The 17,071-nt window shown below is 39.4% G+C and overlaps 2 protein-coding genes across 6 annotated transcripts in view; both read right to left on the bottom strand.

The window, feature by feature from the left end:
* The window catches only part of PTPRQ (protein tyrosine phosphatase receptor type Q), a 106,705-nt gene extending 105,740 nt beyond the window's left edge, over nt 1–965 (bottom strand). For all 5 annotated transcript variants that reach the window (XM_053404729.1, XM_053404730.1, XM_053404732.1 and 2 more), the window contains exons 1-2: nt 883–965; nt 300–400 (exon numbers count right to left, since the gene is read on the bottom strand). In XM_053404729.1, coding sequence (XP_053260704.1) covers nt 300–347 — 48 coding nt within the window. In that variant the 5' untranslated portion in view covers nt 348–400; nt 883–965. The remainder of the gene's footprint in view (nt 1–299; nt 401–882) is intronic.
* A 3,891-nt stretch (nt 966–4,856) lies between these two features.
* OTOGL (otogelin like) overlaps nt 4,857–17,071 on the bottom strand; it is an 85,442-nt gene continuing 73,227 nt past the window's right edge. Inside the window, exons 50-56 of the mRNA XM_053406571.1 lie at nt 15,874–15,937; nt 14,962–15,140; nt 13,338–13,442; nt 11,558–11,677; nt 10,687–10,732; nt 6,961–7,040; nt 4,857–5,460 (exon numbers count right to left, since the gene is read on the bottom strand). Of these exons, the coding sequence (XP_053262546.1) occupies nt 5,260–5,460; nt 6,961–7,040; nt 10,687–10,732; nt 11,558–11,677; nt 13,338–13,442; nt 14,962–15,140; nt 15,874–15,937 (795 nt within the window). The 3' untranslated portion in view covers nt 4,857–5,259. The remainder of the gene's footprint in view (nt 5,461–6,960; nt 7,041–10,686; nt 10,733–11,557; nt 11,678–13,337; nt 13,443–14,961; nt 15,141–15,873; nt 15,938–17,071) is intronic.

The raw sequence follows: 17,071 nt of genomic DNA, 5'->3' as shown, positions 1-17,071 counted from the left end.
ACCTTCCCGTTGGAGCGGTATCTATTTATCTACTTGCACTTTGACATGCTTTCGAACTGCTAGGTTTGCCAAATGGTTTGCTGTGAAGCTTAGATGGGGATAATGCAGACAATGTCTGCATTCAGAAAATCTTTAAATTCTCCTTAGCTTTCCCTTTATGTGTGCAGTTTAACAAATCAAACCATAGTTTGTTGTAATTCACGAAGCAATTTGTTATTGTAATTGAAACATCAAAGAATAGCTCACTTTATGCAAACATGACAAATATTCCTAGATAAACAGAACTCACAATGTCTTACCTGAAATGCGCACTGTATAACAATCAGTAAGCAAACCGCTTTGTCCATAGAGCGGGATTGCTTTGGCTCTCAGATTTTGGTTTGTGTCTGAATCCCAATGGCTAAATTATGGTTGCATAAATGTAGAAAAATAAGATAATTAATATAGCAGCATCCACTTGCTGCATTGCTTTTTTTCATCTACTGCATTGTTATTAGCTAAGCATAGGCGTGGCCAGGATTTTTTTTTGGGGGGGGAGGCTTCTGTTAGGAGGGGTAGGACCTCAGATTTGTATTGATTTTGGGGGGAAGCTGCCACCCCGCCCGCCCTTTGACTACGCCCATGATGCTAAGCTTTCAGTTATACACACTTGCCAGCAAAAAGAAGCAATATTCCTGCCTTACCGCGAGAAGGGGAGCGGGGAATGTGTTTAGAATAGTCTGTCGTCCAGTCCATTTAGTTCTCACATGCGCTTTTACGCACTAAGAGGGAGGTGGGGAAGGAAGCCCCCAAACGCACGTGCGAAAGAAACATCCCTCCCATTCTTCCCCAGCGCCCTTTTCAAATCTTCGCGCTCCCTCTCCCCAGCTGCGCAGAACCCACCTGCTGGCAAAGGGAAGGCCGCCTTCGGCTAGCAGCCGCCGTCTTCTCCTGCGTGGCCAGCTCTTCCTTGGCGCGCGCGCTTTCTGGTCCCCGTGTCCAATTACTTCTGGCGAGTCTCGCCTTTTTCCCTTCTTTAGGCTGCAGCTGGGGGTAAGTGAGGTCTCCATGGAAACTTGAGGAGGGGAGGAAAGGAAGGCGAGGCAGCAGGGGGAGGCTTTGACACCTTCGTTCTGAGGTCCATAGGAACGAGCGCTCCCACCCCCACCCCCCTTTAAAAAACTTTGCCTTAAGAATCCAATTTGAATCCTGAGCTCCAAACTGCATTTGGAATTAGACAAATCCTGATAGCTATAAACGCTCAGCTTATTTTTAGAGAAGGGGGGAAATTCTGTTTTGGGGAGATGGGGCGGTTAGGATTGGGTTGTGTGTGTTTTTTAAGATTCAGGAGATTTGCATTAATAACAGTGCAGACGACCCAGCAAAGCCTTAAGACTGGAGGACCCACAAGGCACACAATGGCTCAAGGGTTACTGTGAAAACGAAATGGAAGCTTGAAATCCATTTCTCTTCAGAGGAGGAATACCTGAAGGGCAGGGAGAGGAGGGTTGGATTTGCATGACTTCTGTAAAAAAACAAAAAAAAATAAAAAAAAATCCCCCCCAATTTAATCAAACTGACCAATTATATAGTTTCATTCACCAGATTCCTAAAGCTCCAGATCACCCCGTAAGAAAATTGTTTCCATTTTTGTGGGCAGGTGTTCATGGACATTACGGCCTCACACTGAAAAGGACAGTGAAAATGGCATGCTGTCATCACTCAAGGATTCAAACTGAGTTGACCAAAGGTTTATCCAATCTCCACGAAAAGCCCAACCCTAGAGCATCTGAACTAGCCCAAAGTCGTTTCAGGGGGAAAGGTGGGGTATTAGAAAAATAGAATTGTAGAGTTGGGAGGGACAACAAGGGTCATTCTAGTCTAACTCACTGCAGTGGAGGATTTATTTATTTATTTTAATTTTTTTGCTCAAAATGGAGCTCAAACCTATGACCCGGAGATTAAGGGTCTCATGCTCTACAGACCGAGCTATTTTATTATTTATTACATTTCTATACTGGCCTTCATACCCAGATGGATGTGTTCTGCCACCTCTGTCATGTGCTTTGAACTAGCAGTTACTGGGAATTGCAGTGCTGTTTCACTCATGCTGCTTGTGGACTCCCCAAAGGGATCTGGTTGATCTCTATGAGAATAGAGTGCCGGGTAGGTAGACCTGATCTGGCAGGGCTCTTGTTAGGTTTCCAAATCTAGTCTAAGCTTTTATCAAAACACTGAACATCCCAAAGGAAAGGGGTAAACTAAGAGGGGATACTTACACATTAAAAACTACATTTATAAACCTCTTGTAGCCTCCTGCAATGTTTTGAAATTACCTATGTAGATCATTCCAAAATCTGATAACTCTTCTGTTTTAAAATATGGAGATAAAGCAAATCACGGTGGTGACAGTTGAAATTCTAGACCCAGTTGACAAATTAACTACAGTTCTGGATAGAGCATCCACCTGAGAGTTCTTAAATAACTCAGATGTGAAATTGCCGGTCTAATGACAAAATTATGCAACTCGGCCTTAAAATCAGTTGCCACATTTAACACAATTTTTAAAAAAGAGAGCCAGTGGAGATCCAGGAAATAACAAGTCAGTTTGTCCTTGGAAAACTGGCGGAAATCATGTAAGACTTGCTGAAGCAGAACTAGCATGATTTGTGCAGTTAAGTCCCCTCACTAACCTTTTAGATTTCTTTGAATGTGTCAAGGAGCATAGAAAGAGATTATCTAGCTGGCATGGTGCTCTTGGGCTTTTAAAAAAAACTTCTGATGAAGTCTCAGCAAAGACTTCTAAAGCTTAGCATAGAGAGCCAGTGTGGTGTAGTGGTTAAGAGACGTAGTCTCGTAATCTGGTGAACTGGGTTCACGTCTCCGCTTCTCCACATGCAGCTGCTGGGTGACCTTGGGCTAGTCACACTTCTTTGAAGTCTCTCAGCCCCATTCACCCCACAGAGTGTTTGTTGTGAGGGAGGAAGGGAAAGGAGAATGTTAGCCGCTTTGAGACTCCTTCGGGTAGTGATAAAGCGGGATATCAAATCCAAACTCTTCTTATTATTATTAGCATAAGAGGACAGGTCAGTAACTGGTTAAGGAACAGGAAGCAAATAGGAATGAATTGAAAGCTCTCTGAATGGAGATGTAGAAAGTGGAGTCCCTGTCCCTTTTAACTTGTTCATAATTCATCTAGAGTTGAACTAAATGAGCTTCCGGTGTTATCTGGCTGGGATTTTCTTATGTTCCTAAGTTTTAAGAAAAATGACAAAGTAAATGTGATACAATGTCTTAATATCAAACAGCTCCCTGCACCTGAAACAAACTCTGCTTTACTGTAGAAATAAAAAAAAACTATGTTGCTGTTTCAATACATTTCAGTGCAATTATTTAACATTTGGTCTCAATTTGTTGCATACAATTCAGATATATCCAAAACTGTGTTTATGTTGCAGGAAGTAATATTGTATCTGCGTATATTTGTAGGATTTCCTGCATTGGGGCCACGGCCGTATTAGGTGATTGGTGTAATACTGATGACACAGCGTATAAGTAAGTTTTTAAAGGAAGATAAGCATAGATACGGCTTTCTTGTGCAACAGTACTTTCCTCCATATAATGGAGGTCACGTTCACTGATCATCTAGAGTGCGAAACAGATACATTATAACTTTTGCCAAGGGTCAACTTTAAGTGAGAGCCAGTCTTCAATAATCAGCATAAATACTCCTTTAAAAACAAAGCAACTTATTTTTGCTTGGGTGGTGCATTTTTTTTATCTTAATTAAGGAGATACTCCTTAAATAAAAATATTTTTGTTTTCCACTGCTTCTAGTGAACATTGTGAGTTAATTAAAAATATTCACAAAGTAAAACCAGGGGGCAAGCTACAGGTTACACCAGGAATGGGGAACATTTTTTTCTGTTGGGAGCTTTGAGCAGAGTCAGAGCCAAAAGTCAGAGTTTGCATACTGCAGGGCTGCAAAGCACCTCCTTCTTCCCACTCTAGCTCTGTCTCTCAGTCTCTCTCTCATACACACAAACACAGTGGAATAATTCATAGTAATGTGTCTTTTAAAATATATTTATTTACTTAATAGGATATGTAACAAAAGCACGGTATTCAGAAGTTGCAGGTAGGTCAACAATTCAATAATGCCCCATGGTTCTCAAGATGTGCTTAGATCAGCAGATTTGTATCTGTAAATAGTTTTGCACAGTCCAGAGTTTCACATGTGTTTATCTCAATTTGCTCTAACCCAAATCTAATATGCATCATCGGATGTGGAACACCTCTTTCTCATGACTGCACTAAGATTTAATATGATGAGGTGCTTGTTTGAAATCCTCAGATTGGTTTTAATACAGAGTGAGGAGCTTCCAGATTCTACATAAGGCACTAACTCCAAAAGTAACTATGCTCTTTGACTTTCATTGTAATGCACATTTTTAAATTCTCCTGATACTATTTGTCAAAGTATCAGGCAATATACAGGTTATTCCAAAGCTGTAGTCTTTATTGCAGAACAATCACATATATTTATAACAAAAAGTTATCAAATATTTTCATCAAAATAGTAATATAATATCTTTAAATTGTTTAAATAATAATAGCAGTCCTCCCAAAGTAAAGGTGCATTTTCTTCTTTAACAGAAGTATGCATATGTATCACCTTTTAATCCAAGGGACATATCACAAACACCTGTAGCTCTTTTTTAAACCCCGTAAATATCAAATCATGTCAGCAGTTAGTAGTTTTCAGATACACTTTAACAGTAGCCACAAGATTCTGGGGATGTTCAAAAGGAACACAAAAAATGTAAAGTGTGCTGGAAGATAGAAAACAAACAGAAAGACACAACTGAAACAAGGAATACCATTTTGCCAGTAATTTATTGCAAACATTTTACTGCAGTGTAACGTTTACAATAATTGCAAGTATAAATGAGTGATACCAATAGACATGCTAATAAGCTACAAAATGTTTCCAGTTATCATTAGGGACATGTTTGTGATTAGCATTGTTTATCATGAACTGATTAATTCACACATCTAAATGAAGTTAAGTCGATGACTAAAATGAACTAATTCTTGCATATATGTTAACATGTACAATTTTACTGTAGCATTAAAACACTGAATACTATCAATTTTAATATACTTATGAAACATGAAAAATATGTATATATATTAATAAGATATTTATTAAATCTGAATACAATAATAAACATACAATAGCCTGTTTGGTTATGGTCTTCCGTAAGATTCCAGACAATCTTAATTCCACTGGCATGAACAGTCTGTGGGCTCCTGGATGACATACAAGATTTCAGTGCCATTTCCTGAGCAGTAGAGTGGCACGGTGAGATTCTGCACTCCGTTTTCACGACAGCACTTACAGAATCTTAAATGGCTATTAATGTTGATATTAAAAATTGTGGCAGATGGACATTTTCCATCACAAGAAGCCACATTAATCTGTTAAGAGAGACAGAAAGAAGCAAGAAATCATCCGTTACTTGATGTTTTGGGGTGAGCAGGAAGGAAGTAATTTTTTAAAAAAAATATTTTTTGTGAATGTCCACTTTGTGCACACCTCATCTAATGACTTCACAGGGCTGCTTCCCCAAAAGAGAACATTATCTGTAGGTAACTAGTTAACCCTGGTTGCTACAGGCTGTTTTCAGAGCTGAATGGGGAAGTTACAATCCCCACTTCTCACTTCACAGAAAAGGTAGGCACACAGAATTGTAGAGTTGGAATAAATCCCTCAACTAAAGTGTAAGAGGCTCAGAGTCCAACTCCTTACAAGTACACATGTGCCCTCAAGCAAACATCTGTTGTGCCTCCAATCTAAGGCAAACACAAATGAGAAAGAGAAGGTGATTTGTGCCCAGCAGGTCTCTGTTCAGGAACCTGACAGGGTATTGTCTCCATTCACCTCCCAGAACATTTATCTAAAGCATTTGTTCAAGCCAACCACGGAGATGCATCCATTCGCAGGAGATGCGGAAGAAAGAAGAGCTTAAAGAACTCGCCTCACATGCCAAATTTGCCATAAAAATATGCACCCTGCTCCGATAGTTTCATTTATCTGTAAAAATTAACTCATCTAACTTGAAAAATGAATTCAGCCCAACTGTAACCTTTGTATTGGTTAAGCTGCAACTGCAAATGTACCTCTATAACCTCAGTATATCAACTATACTTCAAAAACATTGTAATTAATATATACATATAGAAATGAACCCCCCCTTAAGGGTGTGAAGATGTAATACCTCTGTTTTGTGAGACATTACAGTAAATGATTTATTGTATATACTTACATGGAAATATATTATCTGATATCTGGTACCACACAAAACAGAGGTATTATATCTTGATCTCTTAAAGAGATTTTATTCTGTATGACATCAAAGGCATACCCGTCGTGAGAAGACAAAGGGGGAGGGTTTGTTTTTAAAGCACATTATGTGCATCTGTTATATATTGGCACACTTCGTTTAGAGTAGGAGGACATTTAATGACAGACATCAGTGCTTTTGCCTGGTGTCAGCAATTACGTTGTGTACAGTTTATCTGGAGTCTGAACAAAAGAGCTCAGCATTTCTCTCAGGGAAGAGGCAATTAAACTGTAAATGCATGTATGAGTAGGAGGACATTGCCAGGGTGAGATATTTCCCAGATGTTAGGGCAGTTGTGGATCCTATTTAGGTCTGTAGGTGTGGGTGTGTCTTTATTTTGCACACTACCCATGAGTGTTTTAATGGTTGGCTTGTTTTATTACCCACACTGACTGGAAGGAAGTAACCATTATTATTATTATTATTATTATTATTATTATTATTATTATTTATATACCACCCTACACCTGGAGGTCTCAGGGCAGTTCACAGAATAAAATCAAAATATAAAACCACAAAATACACATTCAAAATTAAAACAACCCAATACCCCCTTTTAGGCACTTGTACTTACAGGGCTCCGACTTATGCAATCATGTTTCCTTATAGTTGTTCTGACGGTCACTTTTTGGCAAATCTTTTCATCTCGTTTGCCTAATGGAAAATAAAATAACCTGCCATTTACTCATATATATTTGCTAAACCAGGAATATAATTTTCAAAATAACATTCATTAGGCCATGATTCAAAGAGCCCTTTTGGTTTGTGTTGGTGCTTTTGAACATGCTCCAGAGCAGGTCATCCTTCCCACCAACCTGCCATCCTTATGCTTAGATATCAGTCCAGAAGTTCTGGGAGCCTCTCATTAGGTGATTCTAGGACTGGTTTCAAAAATGAGAACTCAGGAGCCATATTGCATTTCTAAAATCTATCTCATGGTTCTATGGACAATGGCCTTTTAATGAGCATTTGTTAAGGGTTAACTTAAGAGTAAATTCTTCAGTATTAGTTTGTGATGCAGGAACATTCCTGATAGAATCCGTTTTGTGTGGAAGAGATGAAGCATAATATATGTCACAAATTTTTCCAAATAGGTTTTTAATTCATTGTTAACACCCCCATGTTCACTGCATATGTTGAGAGGATTCAAGGATAAAAATGTGGCTGCCATTTAGTACTTGATGCTCAAGCTAATGAAAATTGAATGCACATTACAAAAATAAAGAAGGAAAGCCAGACAGCACCAGATGCAGTAAATCTAACTTAAAGAAGGTCTGGTTCACACAAATCTTCTCAGCTAAATCTACACAGGAGTGCCAATACAATCATGGAGCTTCCATCAGTCATGGGAATTGAAGCATTATTTCAATGTTAAAAGACAGCTCTATGATATACCTCCTTTTGTGAACACAGCCAATAGATGCATGTGTCTATATCACAAATGCCCCCGCATCCACCACCTCACAACACAAATAAGGGCACCATCTTTCCCTCAGTCACAACTTAATTGTTTCCTAGTACAGCACTGTGACAGCCATCACTGCAACGTGGCTCTTTAATTAGGAAAGAAAAAGCCTCAGCAATTTTCTCTTTTAAAAAAAATGGCCCAAATATTCTGATTCTGCAAAGCGATAAGCAATGAACTAAGTAAGGTGTGTAATGTCATCTAATAAATACTGGAAACACTGAGTCACAGAAGCATATCGACAACATCTCTATAAAGAATATTAACATTTTAACAATTTTTAAAGGAAAGAAAATACATTATTAAAAATAGTAATACCTGGTTCACAATTAATACTATCAGTAGAGACTACGGGGCTAATGGCAAAGGGTAATACACCCCGTCCAGAACCTGGCAGAATTATTGGGAACATAAGTTTTTTTGTAATATAAAAACATATTTTTACAAGAATAACATTGTATTAATTCTTACACTGCCAACTGTAATTTCTCTTTTTTTTTCTTTTTGAAAAATAGGAAAAAAGTCTTCCTATTTTTCTCAATTATTGACAACCTGTGCTTTAAGACTTGCCTGGGTAACAAAACTACAATGTTCACACAAGAGATTTAAAAATAATTATTCTAGGGGGCATCTTATGACTCTGGCAAGGTAAGAATTAAATATATGAACTCACTTAGCATGCATTTAATCATTCTCCTGTTAAAATGAAGATTATTGGTTCCCGTTAAAACCCAAGGAGCCGCAAGCTATACTTGGAGCTGACTTTTAAACTGCTTTACCAAAGAAAGCACATGCTTTTAGTTTTTATATATATATATATAAACATTCTCTATTAGCATGTAAAATAGCATTTAATTTTGTTGCATTTTTTGTTCTTAGAAGCCATTTCAGCCAATGGTTCTGAAGTATAACAATGCCTTTCCTAAGACTATGGAAAAGCTACAGACTATGCAAAAGCTACAGAGTTTTCATAATACCCTGAAGATACATTGAGCCATGTACACTGAACTCTTAGGGTAAGTCTGCTTCATTTAGTGAATGGAGAAGGAGAAAGATGTGGCTTCATCGAGAGCTTAATCAGCGTTGGTTATCTACATAGCAGAATTATTCTCCTTAATATTTTTCCTGTCTGTCACTCAAAATATTCGCTCACCTGGAACTCCAGGTGGGCGGCCATTGCCACATGGTGCGACTGAGGAAGCCACTATCTTCCGACACAGCTAGGGGAAGTGATGGTCACCTGGCACTGCCCACCTCCAACCACGTCAGGCTCCTAGGTAAAGGTGGGCAGTGCCCACTTAGCCAATCAGAGGGGCTGTGATCAGCCCATGCCTAGCTTATTTAAGGGCATGGCCAGGTGCAGGCCATTCATGTCTATCACTCAAAATAGTGATCTCTTTAGCCAAAGCCATATCTAGGGCTTTAGTCATTATATATGCAGGGCCGATACCAGGTGCCCTGAACACATGTATGCAGATACATGCTATTATATTTTCAAATGAAAAGAGGTGTGAGTGTGGCCTATATGCAAAGGAAAATTGGGGGGGGGGGCTTCTAGGCACAAGCAAGAAGTGCTTTCCACATCCTAAAGAAACAAAAAGGCAGCTGCATGGAATAGAAGTTCCCAAGACATTTGGCAAATTGTTAGAGGCAGGTTTTCTAGGAGATCATCAAATGCATCTCCTGTTGGGCTGACTACATTTCAGTCTGCTTTAGTGAACTGCAGCATGAAAGATTTCCCAAGGAATATAAAGAACAAACATCTTTCCCTTCGTAAAGATGTTAGGAACCACCAATCTGTGTAGCTTGCTTTGTATTTCTTTATTGCTTCACTTAGAGTTGTTTGTGATCCCCCCAATTCTATTCTTTCTAGAGCTCATGCAGGTGTTGAAAGTTTTTTCTTCCTTCTCAGTTAAAATGTCTACAATTCCTCACATTGGTACAGTTCATATTCTTCAAATTCACATTAAACATTGTTTGCTTTTGAACTATGGTTTAATGTGGTGTGTGAATGAGGCCTGTGAAAAGTCATATTGCACTGCTAAGTTCCCACTGGCTATCAAAGTTTTGAAATGTTTAGGTCACTGCAAAATAAGCCTAGGGGGAACTGTCAAAAGAGAATCCATGTGTACAATGTCCTTCAATATCCAGATGTGCTAATTCATGTCACAGAGACCTTTTTGATCCTGAAATTGGAATATGCCATACAATATTTTGTGCGAATGGCTTCACATTTGCACATTACAATTTGATACATAACTTCTTACAAGGGAAATTGACTCTTTTTAAAAATTCTTTATGCATAATTTTGCTCACTTAATTATCTTGTTATATATGGACTTGGACTGAAGACGAAAAACATTTATTCCTAGAGAACACATAACAGGAGAACCTAAAACGACCATCACACTAAGCTTTAAATCAATTCTCCATTTTTTTTGAACTTTTATTTCAAACATGTGTGCATGAATTGTTCTGGAACAATCTAGGCAAATATCTATATCTAAATATATGTATATATAACCTCATTTATTAAAAATACAAAGTAGCTTTTAGTTTTACCCCCTGCTATATTTGGCGAGATTTGGTTATACTCCAGAAGAAAAAAAGTTTAACCAAAAAAAACACAACCAAAATCACCATGTGAGCAGCCATATAAAGCAAGGCTTGTCAATGACATTTGTTAAGACTACACATACATTACATGATTTGGGATGGCATGCTTTTTATTTCCACATGTCCCACTTAAAGGGAGTGAAAAACACACACAGCTATCCAAAACCGAAGCCAAACTAGCATACAACTAGCATTGAATGCAGCTTTTGTTCCACTTACACGTCCTGCAGCAGCCATCATTATATGTCTCTATAGTGCCTCCATTCTGGGAAAATAAAAAAAGAATATTTCAAAACAGACTGTGCCCAAAGGAACATCTTGATAAGTCTGAATGACTCTTGTAAACCAGGGACGACTAGTCTTTGGTAGGGTTGTCATATTTCAAAAAGTTTTTGAGCTTTTTAAATATATATATATATATATATATATATATATATATATATATGAAATTTGCCACAAAATCTATACTTCCGACATGGGTTGCCAAACAGCTGGGTTTTCCCGGACATTTTTTCCAATTTTCAAAAATTCCACCTGGACGCAATTTTTGGCGGGCAAATCCCAGCTATGTCTGGGAAATTCTGGATGTATGGCAGCTCTACCTTTGGTACTCCAGTATAACTTTCATGTTAAGAATCCTTAACATGCAATCCTTATCACATTCATCTTGGAGCAAGTCCCAATTAACTCAATTGGGTTTTCTTCTGAACAGACACACTGCGAGTCACAAAATCTGAAGACTGTGAGCCTTTGCATTAGCCACGTTTATTCTAATCCACTGATTAGAATCAGTTCTATGTATTCATTACATTGAAAGAAGCAGATCCACAAGCATTCATGCAGAACCATCCACATTTGCACCAGAAAGCTCATGGACTCCAGATAACGACATTTTCATTTATGTAAATAAGACTTTATGTAAGTAAGATATTATTTGCCGTCTGGTGTAATTCAGAAAAAAAGATTAATGAAAACACTTAAATGTAGGCATTTTCTCTGTATTAAACAATTACAAGCAGATTGCATGCTCAAGAAAAATGTTATTTCATATATTTCCTCATTTGTATACAATATGTATAGGATTACAAACCTTTGTGCACTCAGTCTCATTAAAGGGTGGGCAAACCACACTGGAGCCAAGCACAATTGCACCACCAGCAGTCTTTGTGCATTCATATTTAGTGCAGTTTGAGTCCCATGTGCTTCCTTCCTATAAAGTAAGAGATCAAAGGTTATTCTTCTGGAGAAAAAAGAACTGATTAAAAGACCACAGGAACATTTACTTGACATTAGGGTTTAATGGCTACAGAACTGACCACAATCAATGTTTTCTGAGAACACCATATTAACCATCTTCACTGCAATAACAACACTTTTCTGTTTCTCAAAGGCCACAATTTCCAAGAGGGGTATCTCCTGTTAGCACTCATCATTGTTTGTTGCCTTCACACCACTTGGGGATTCCCAGGCACAGAGTAGAGCAGGCATAGGCAAACACTGGCCCTCCAGATGTTTAGGACTACAATTCTCATCATCCCTAACCACTGGTCCTGTTAGCTAGGGATGATGGGAATTGTAGTCTCAAACATTGTAGCCAGAGTTTGCCTATGCCTGAAATAGAGCCATAACTGAGCTTATAAAGCCCAGCCTTGAGAGTGCATATATAACAACTTGCCAGAACTCTTGCTTCTTACCTTGCTATGAGGCAGGCATAGAGGCTGCTTTAACCGTGATTTGCTCAGTTCCAGTGCAATACAGTGGTACCTTGGTTCTCGAACAGAATGTGTTCTGGGAGTCCATTTGACTCCCGGAACCATATGAAAACCAAGGCACGGCTTCCAATTGGCTGCAAGAGTGTCCTGCAGCCAATTGGAAGCCGCAGAAGCTGTGCCGGATGTTCGGCTTCCAAAAATCATTCGAAAACCGGAACACTCACTTCTGGGTTTCGATCGTTCCGGAGTTGATTTGTTTGGGAGCTAAGGCATTTGAGATCCAAGGTATGACTGTACTCAATCACAGTTAAGATGCAAGATAGTTTGCACATCCACTTCAAACTAAGACAGCATGCTGTGGTTTGCATCCAATATTTTTAATTGTTGGCTCAGTTAAGATGTAACAGGGTTGATCCACTCCCTCCTTGCCCTGCCCCTCTGTTTGTATACATGGCATGTTAATTTCCTGTGACATCTAAATAGGGAAACTCGCATTTAAACTGACTTACAAAGCAGGATGTGCAACTGAGAGGAGATAGCTTTTTTCTAGCCTCTTACACGTTTGTTTGGGTTTTTTGGTCAGATTTTTTAATTGTTTGTAGCGATGGCCATTACAACGTAACTCACACAAACAACCAAGGTAAATGCAGGAGTAAGTTAAAAGTCCATTTTTTGTTGAAAATACAGGTTGCCTGAAAGCATCCAAGGTTTATGCTGTTTTTTAACTCGTGTGAAATAAGAAGGGAAGCAGTGTTGTGGGATGAAAAATCCCATAAAGATCTGGACCATAATTTTAGAACAAGAATTTGGTACCAAGAGGTCTGAAAGAGCTGCTGCTGTTGAATTGTGTTCAGGTCCTACACATTAGATTTTCAATTATTTACAGTATAGTGTTTTGGATCAAATGTGCCTAGATATCACTTGACTTATTCAAGAGTTTGTGCAGGTGGCAGACCTATTTTCTGGCTTGTGATGATGCCCACATGGACACAATGCACCAAATATTCAAGGTGGCTTCCAACCAAAGAAAGTTTGAATCAAGAGTAGGAATATGTGGAACAACTTCTATGAGATTTAATAATATCTATAAATTAAAGACAACATAGTCTGAATTCTGATAACGTAGTCTATTTTTTTCAGCTTTTCCAGAGGACTTACTTCATAAATGACTGAGGTTCCATTGCCAGAATAGAAAATACAGGACACATTTATGCAGGAACCACAACAAGCGTGTTGACTAGGAGATGGGACATATACTTGGTGCTGTTAAAAAGATAGATATTTTGTGTTTAAAAAGGATAATATTAAAAGCATTATTTTCAAATACATACTAATAACTACAACCATGTCATGGATTTAATGTGTTGTGATAGCAAAATGTTAATATTACGGTTTTCTGTGTGTTTCTTTGTTCCCATGTCATTGCTGTGAACATGTTGCCACCTTGTAACTACTGCCACCAGCCCTTAGACCAACTGAGAGGAAAAGCTTTCTCATGCAATTTACACACTAAATCTGATTTTGCTTTCCTACCCACAGTCCAGGAGGCCTCTGCCTAAGATAAGTAAATAAGGAGAGAGGTGCAGAAAGGATGCCACTGTTCCAAGAAAAAGGATTTCTTCCAGTTGTCTTATCATGCAGGCCTAAAACTATCCTGCTCAATGGCAAGTGAAAAAGGACCCCTGGGTGGTTAGGTCCAGTCAAGGGCAACTATGGGGTTGCAGCACTTATCTTGCTTTCAGAATGAGAGAACAGGCATTTGTCCACAGACAGCTTTCTGGGTCATGTGGCCAGCATGACTAAACTGTTTCCGGCACAACAAAACACCATGGCGGAAACCAGAGCACACAGATATGCCATTTACCTTCCCACCACAATGGGACCTATTTATCTACTTGCACTGACATGCTTTCAAACTGCTAGGTTGGCAGGAGCTGGGAGAGAGCAATGGGAGCTCACACCATGGCTAGGATTCAAACTGCCAACCTTTTGATCGGGAAGCCCAAGAGGCTCAGTGGTTTAGACTACAGCACCTGGCAAGAAGGCAAAGTTGATCTGTGGGTATGCAATATCCAGGGACGTAGGAAGAGGGGTGTGGGTGGTGCTGTCCACTCCGGGTGTCATCCTGGGAGGGGTAAGAAAATGGCACACCGTGGGGGTCAGCACTTACTGCGGGGCCTGGCCTGCAGGGCGCCCGAGCCATGTGTCTCTCCTGGGAGCGATGTGGTGGCTTGGGGCCCTGCGCTGCCCAAAACGGCAGTGTGGGGCTTGCGTCCGTCAGGCGGACTCTGTGGGCAGCTCGCCTTGCTGCACCGCCCCCCTGGATGGATCGCCGCAGTATCCCCATGTGCGGATCACCACAGCGCCCCCATTCGCAGATCACCACGGCACCCCATGCGTGGATCACTCTGCCCCTGTGGGCAGATTGCCCCACCCCCGCTGCTATGGGTGCCAGAGCAGCTAACTACACTCCTGGCAATATCTCACCAAAGGAACAAAGGAAGCTGTGCTGAATGCAGTCAGAGCATTGGTCCATCTAGCAGTGGCTCTCTTCAGACAAGTCTTTCCCAGTCACTGTACTGGACCCAGATATTTCATTTCACTAAGTGGAGGAGCTTCCATCAAAGGAATGGAAGCATTGAATCCGACTCATTAGTTTAGGCTTCCTCAAACTCGGCCCTCCAGATGTTTTGAGACTACAGTTCCCATCATCCCTGACCACTGGTCCTGCTAGCTAGGGATCATGGGAGTTCCAAAAGCATCTGGAGGTAACAATACTTACAGCTTCACATTTTTGGGAACAGTTAACTACGATCAGATCCATGGCATGAAATCCTGTGCTAGGGTCTTTTTCCTGCGCACATCTTGCTATGTAGCAATGATCTTCATCCAAATATTGAATCATGGACTGACCAGGGCTCAATATGGTGACTTCTTGGAATACACAGACATTATCCTTTTCTAATGTAAAAAATGAAATAGTTGTGTTAAAAATGTTGAACGCACAAGAAGTTATAAACCTTCTACCTTTAAGAAGCATTGGAGCCTCTATCTGACACAGAAAATTTATGTATTTCTATATGTGCACACACAACAAAAAAAACCCCCACATAATCCTGGTATTCTATCAAGTTTATCATTGCTAAATCCCCTGGAATGTTTGTACTTATGAGGGAAATAAATTCAGATCACGATTTTACTTACAAATCCAGAATGTCTCTGCTTTCAGTAAAAGATAGGCCTTCAATGCTTATCCAATCATGCTTTTCACACTATACAGAAGTAGCTTTGTATCTAATTTTAATTAAGTTTATATCAATTAATTAAATTTATATTTTATTCTTTGGTTCAAAGTCAGATACAAAAAGAACAGGATTTATCTTGCCATATCAACAATGTATGATGTAATAGCCTTGAGAAACATAGCTGATATAAAGCTAGTGAGTATGAAATATTTCTATTCCATCAGGTAGCCCCTTTCTTGATTTAATTGCATTTGAATGCAATTCTTTAATTGCATGCCAAGAATTCAGTGAGAAATTTAGGAGTAGAAGATTTCTGGGGTTTGCTGCCAAACATATGTATGTATCTATTAAAAACAGATATTGACAATATTGGATATATATACAGATCTTGATAATATTGTGTGTTTACACACACACACACACACACACACACACCACACACAACATACCACAGGTGTACTGCGAGCAGCCACACGTGCTAGAAACGTTGCCATCTATTCTCTGAACTTCTCCCTGTGATATGAAAAATGATGTTGCGGTGTCATATGTGTCCAAATATTTGCACATGCATTTTCATCTATGAGACAGAGAAAACTAACTTCTGATAAACAAACTGGCACAGATACATGCACATGTTAACAAAAGCAAGAGGATTTCTTTATTCCTCAGGGGGAAAAACCAAGCAGAAGAGGGCAAAGTACTTGCAGGCTGCTGCTCTTTCCTCTCACTGCTTATATACTCAGAGAAGGCAGGTGAAAAGTGACTTTTTTAGAATGTTGCAGGTTTCCCTGAGGTGGAGCAGGCCTTGGCAAATGCTCAGCAATGCCCTCCCTGCTCCCTCGTCACAGCCCCATAGACCCTCTTTAAAAAACACTACAGAATATACAGTGGTACCTCGGATTACAAACAGTCCTGCTTATGAACGCTTTGGGTTACGAACTCCACAAACCTGGAAGTAGGTGTTCCTGGTTGTGAACTTTGCCCCAGGATATGAACACAATCTGTTTCTGGGGCTGCAGGAGTCCTATGTAGGGAATGGGTGCCTCATGTTAAGAACGTTTTGGGTTAAGAACGGACTTCCAGAAGGAATTAAATTGGTAACCTGAGGTACCACTGTATATTTTTAATCAGGTCACTTCTTTGCTTTCCTCATACCGTCATGGTTTTAGAATTAATGGCAATATTAGGCACACAATAAAGCACCTACTACATTGAACTATGCACCACACCCTTTATATTATTTAGGAAGGGTATAACAGACAAATCAACATTTTATCACACTGTGATAGATAGGGATTTTCAATTAGACATTTTCCAGGTCATGGGAAATATTTGTTTAAGCAAAGCTAGAAAAATGGAAGGAAAGTGGTTTGTTTGAAAGCTCACATATTACAAAAGTCGACATAATTTAAAGTGTATATACGTTTCAGAACAAGTCTACATTCTTGCAGATAATAAAGAGGCTCATACATTTCAATGTGTGTTGGCAAACTGAACCAGAATAATATTTAAAATCATAGGGCGATATCTAACTAAGTCATACACAGACTTAGGCACAATCTTATCCTTCACATATCTTTTATAGTTCTGCATACCTATGACTGATGATGGCAGAACAGATATAGAACATGTGTTAGAACAGAATGT

Source organism: Podarcis raffonei, chromosome 10 (assembly GCF_027172205.1).
Source record: "Podarcis raffonei isolate rPodRaf1 chromosome 10, rPodRaf1.pri, whole genome shotgun sequence".
In the NCBI taxonomy this organism is placed as follows: Eukaryota; Metazoa; Chordata; class Lepidosauria; order Squamata; family Lacertidae; genus Podarcis; species Podarcis raffonei.
The sequence above is the reverse complement of the archived record's forward strand: the minus strand, read 5'-3'. Positions and strand labels throughout refer to the sequence as shown.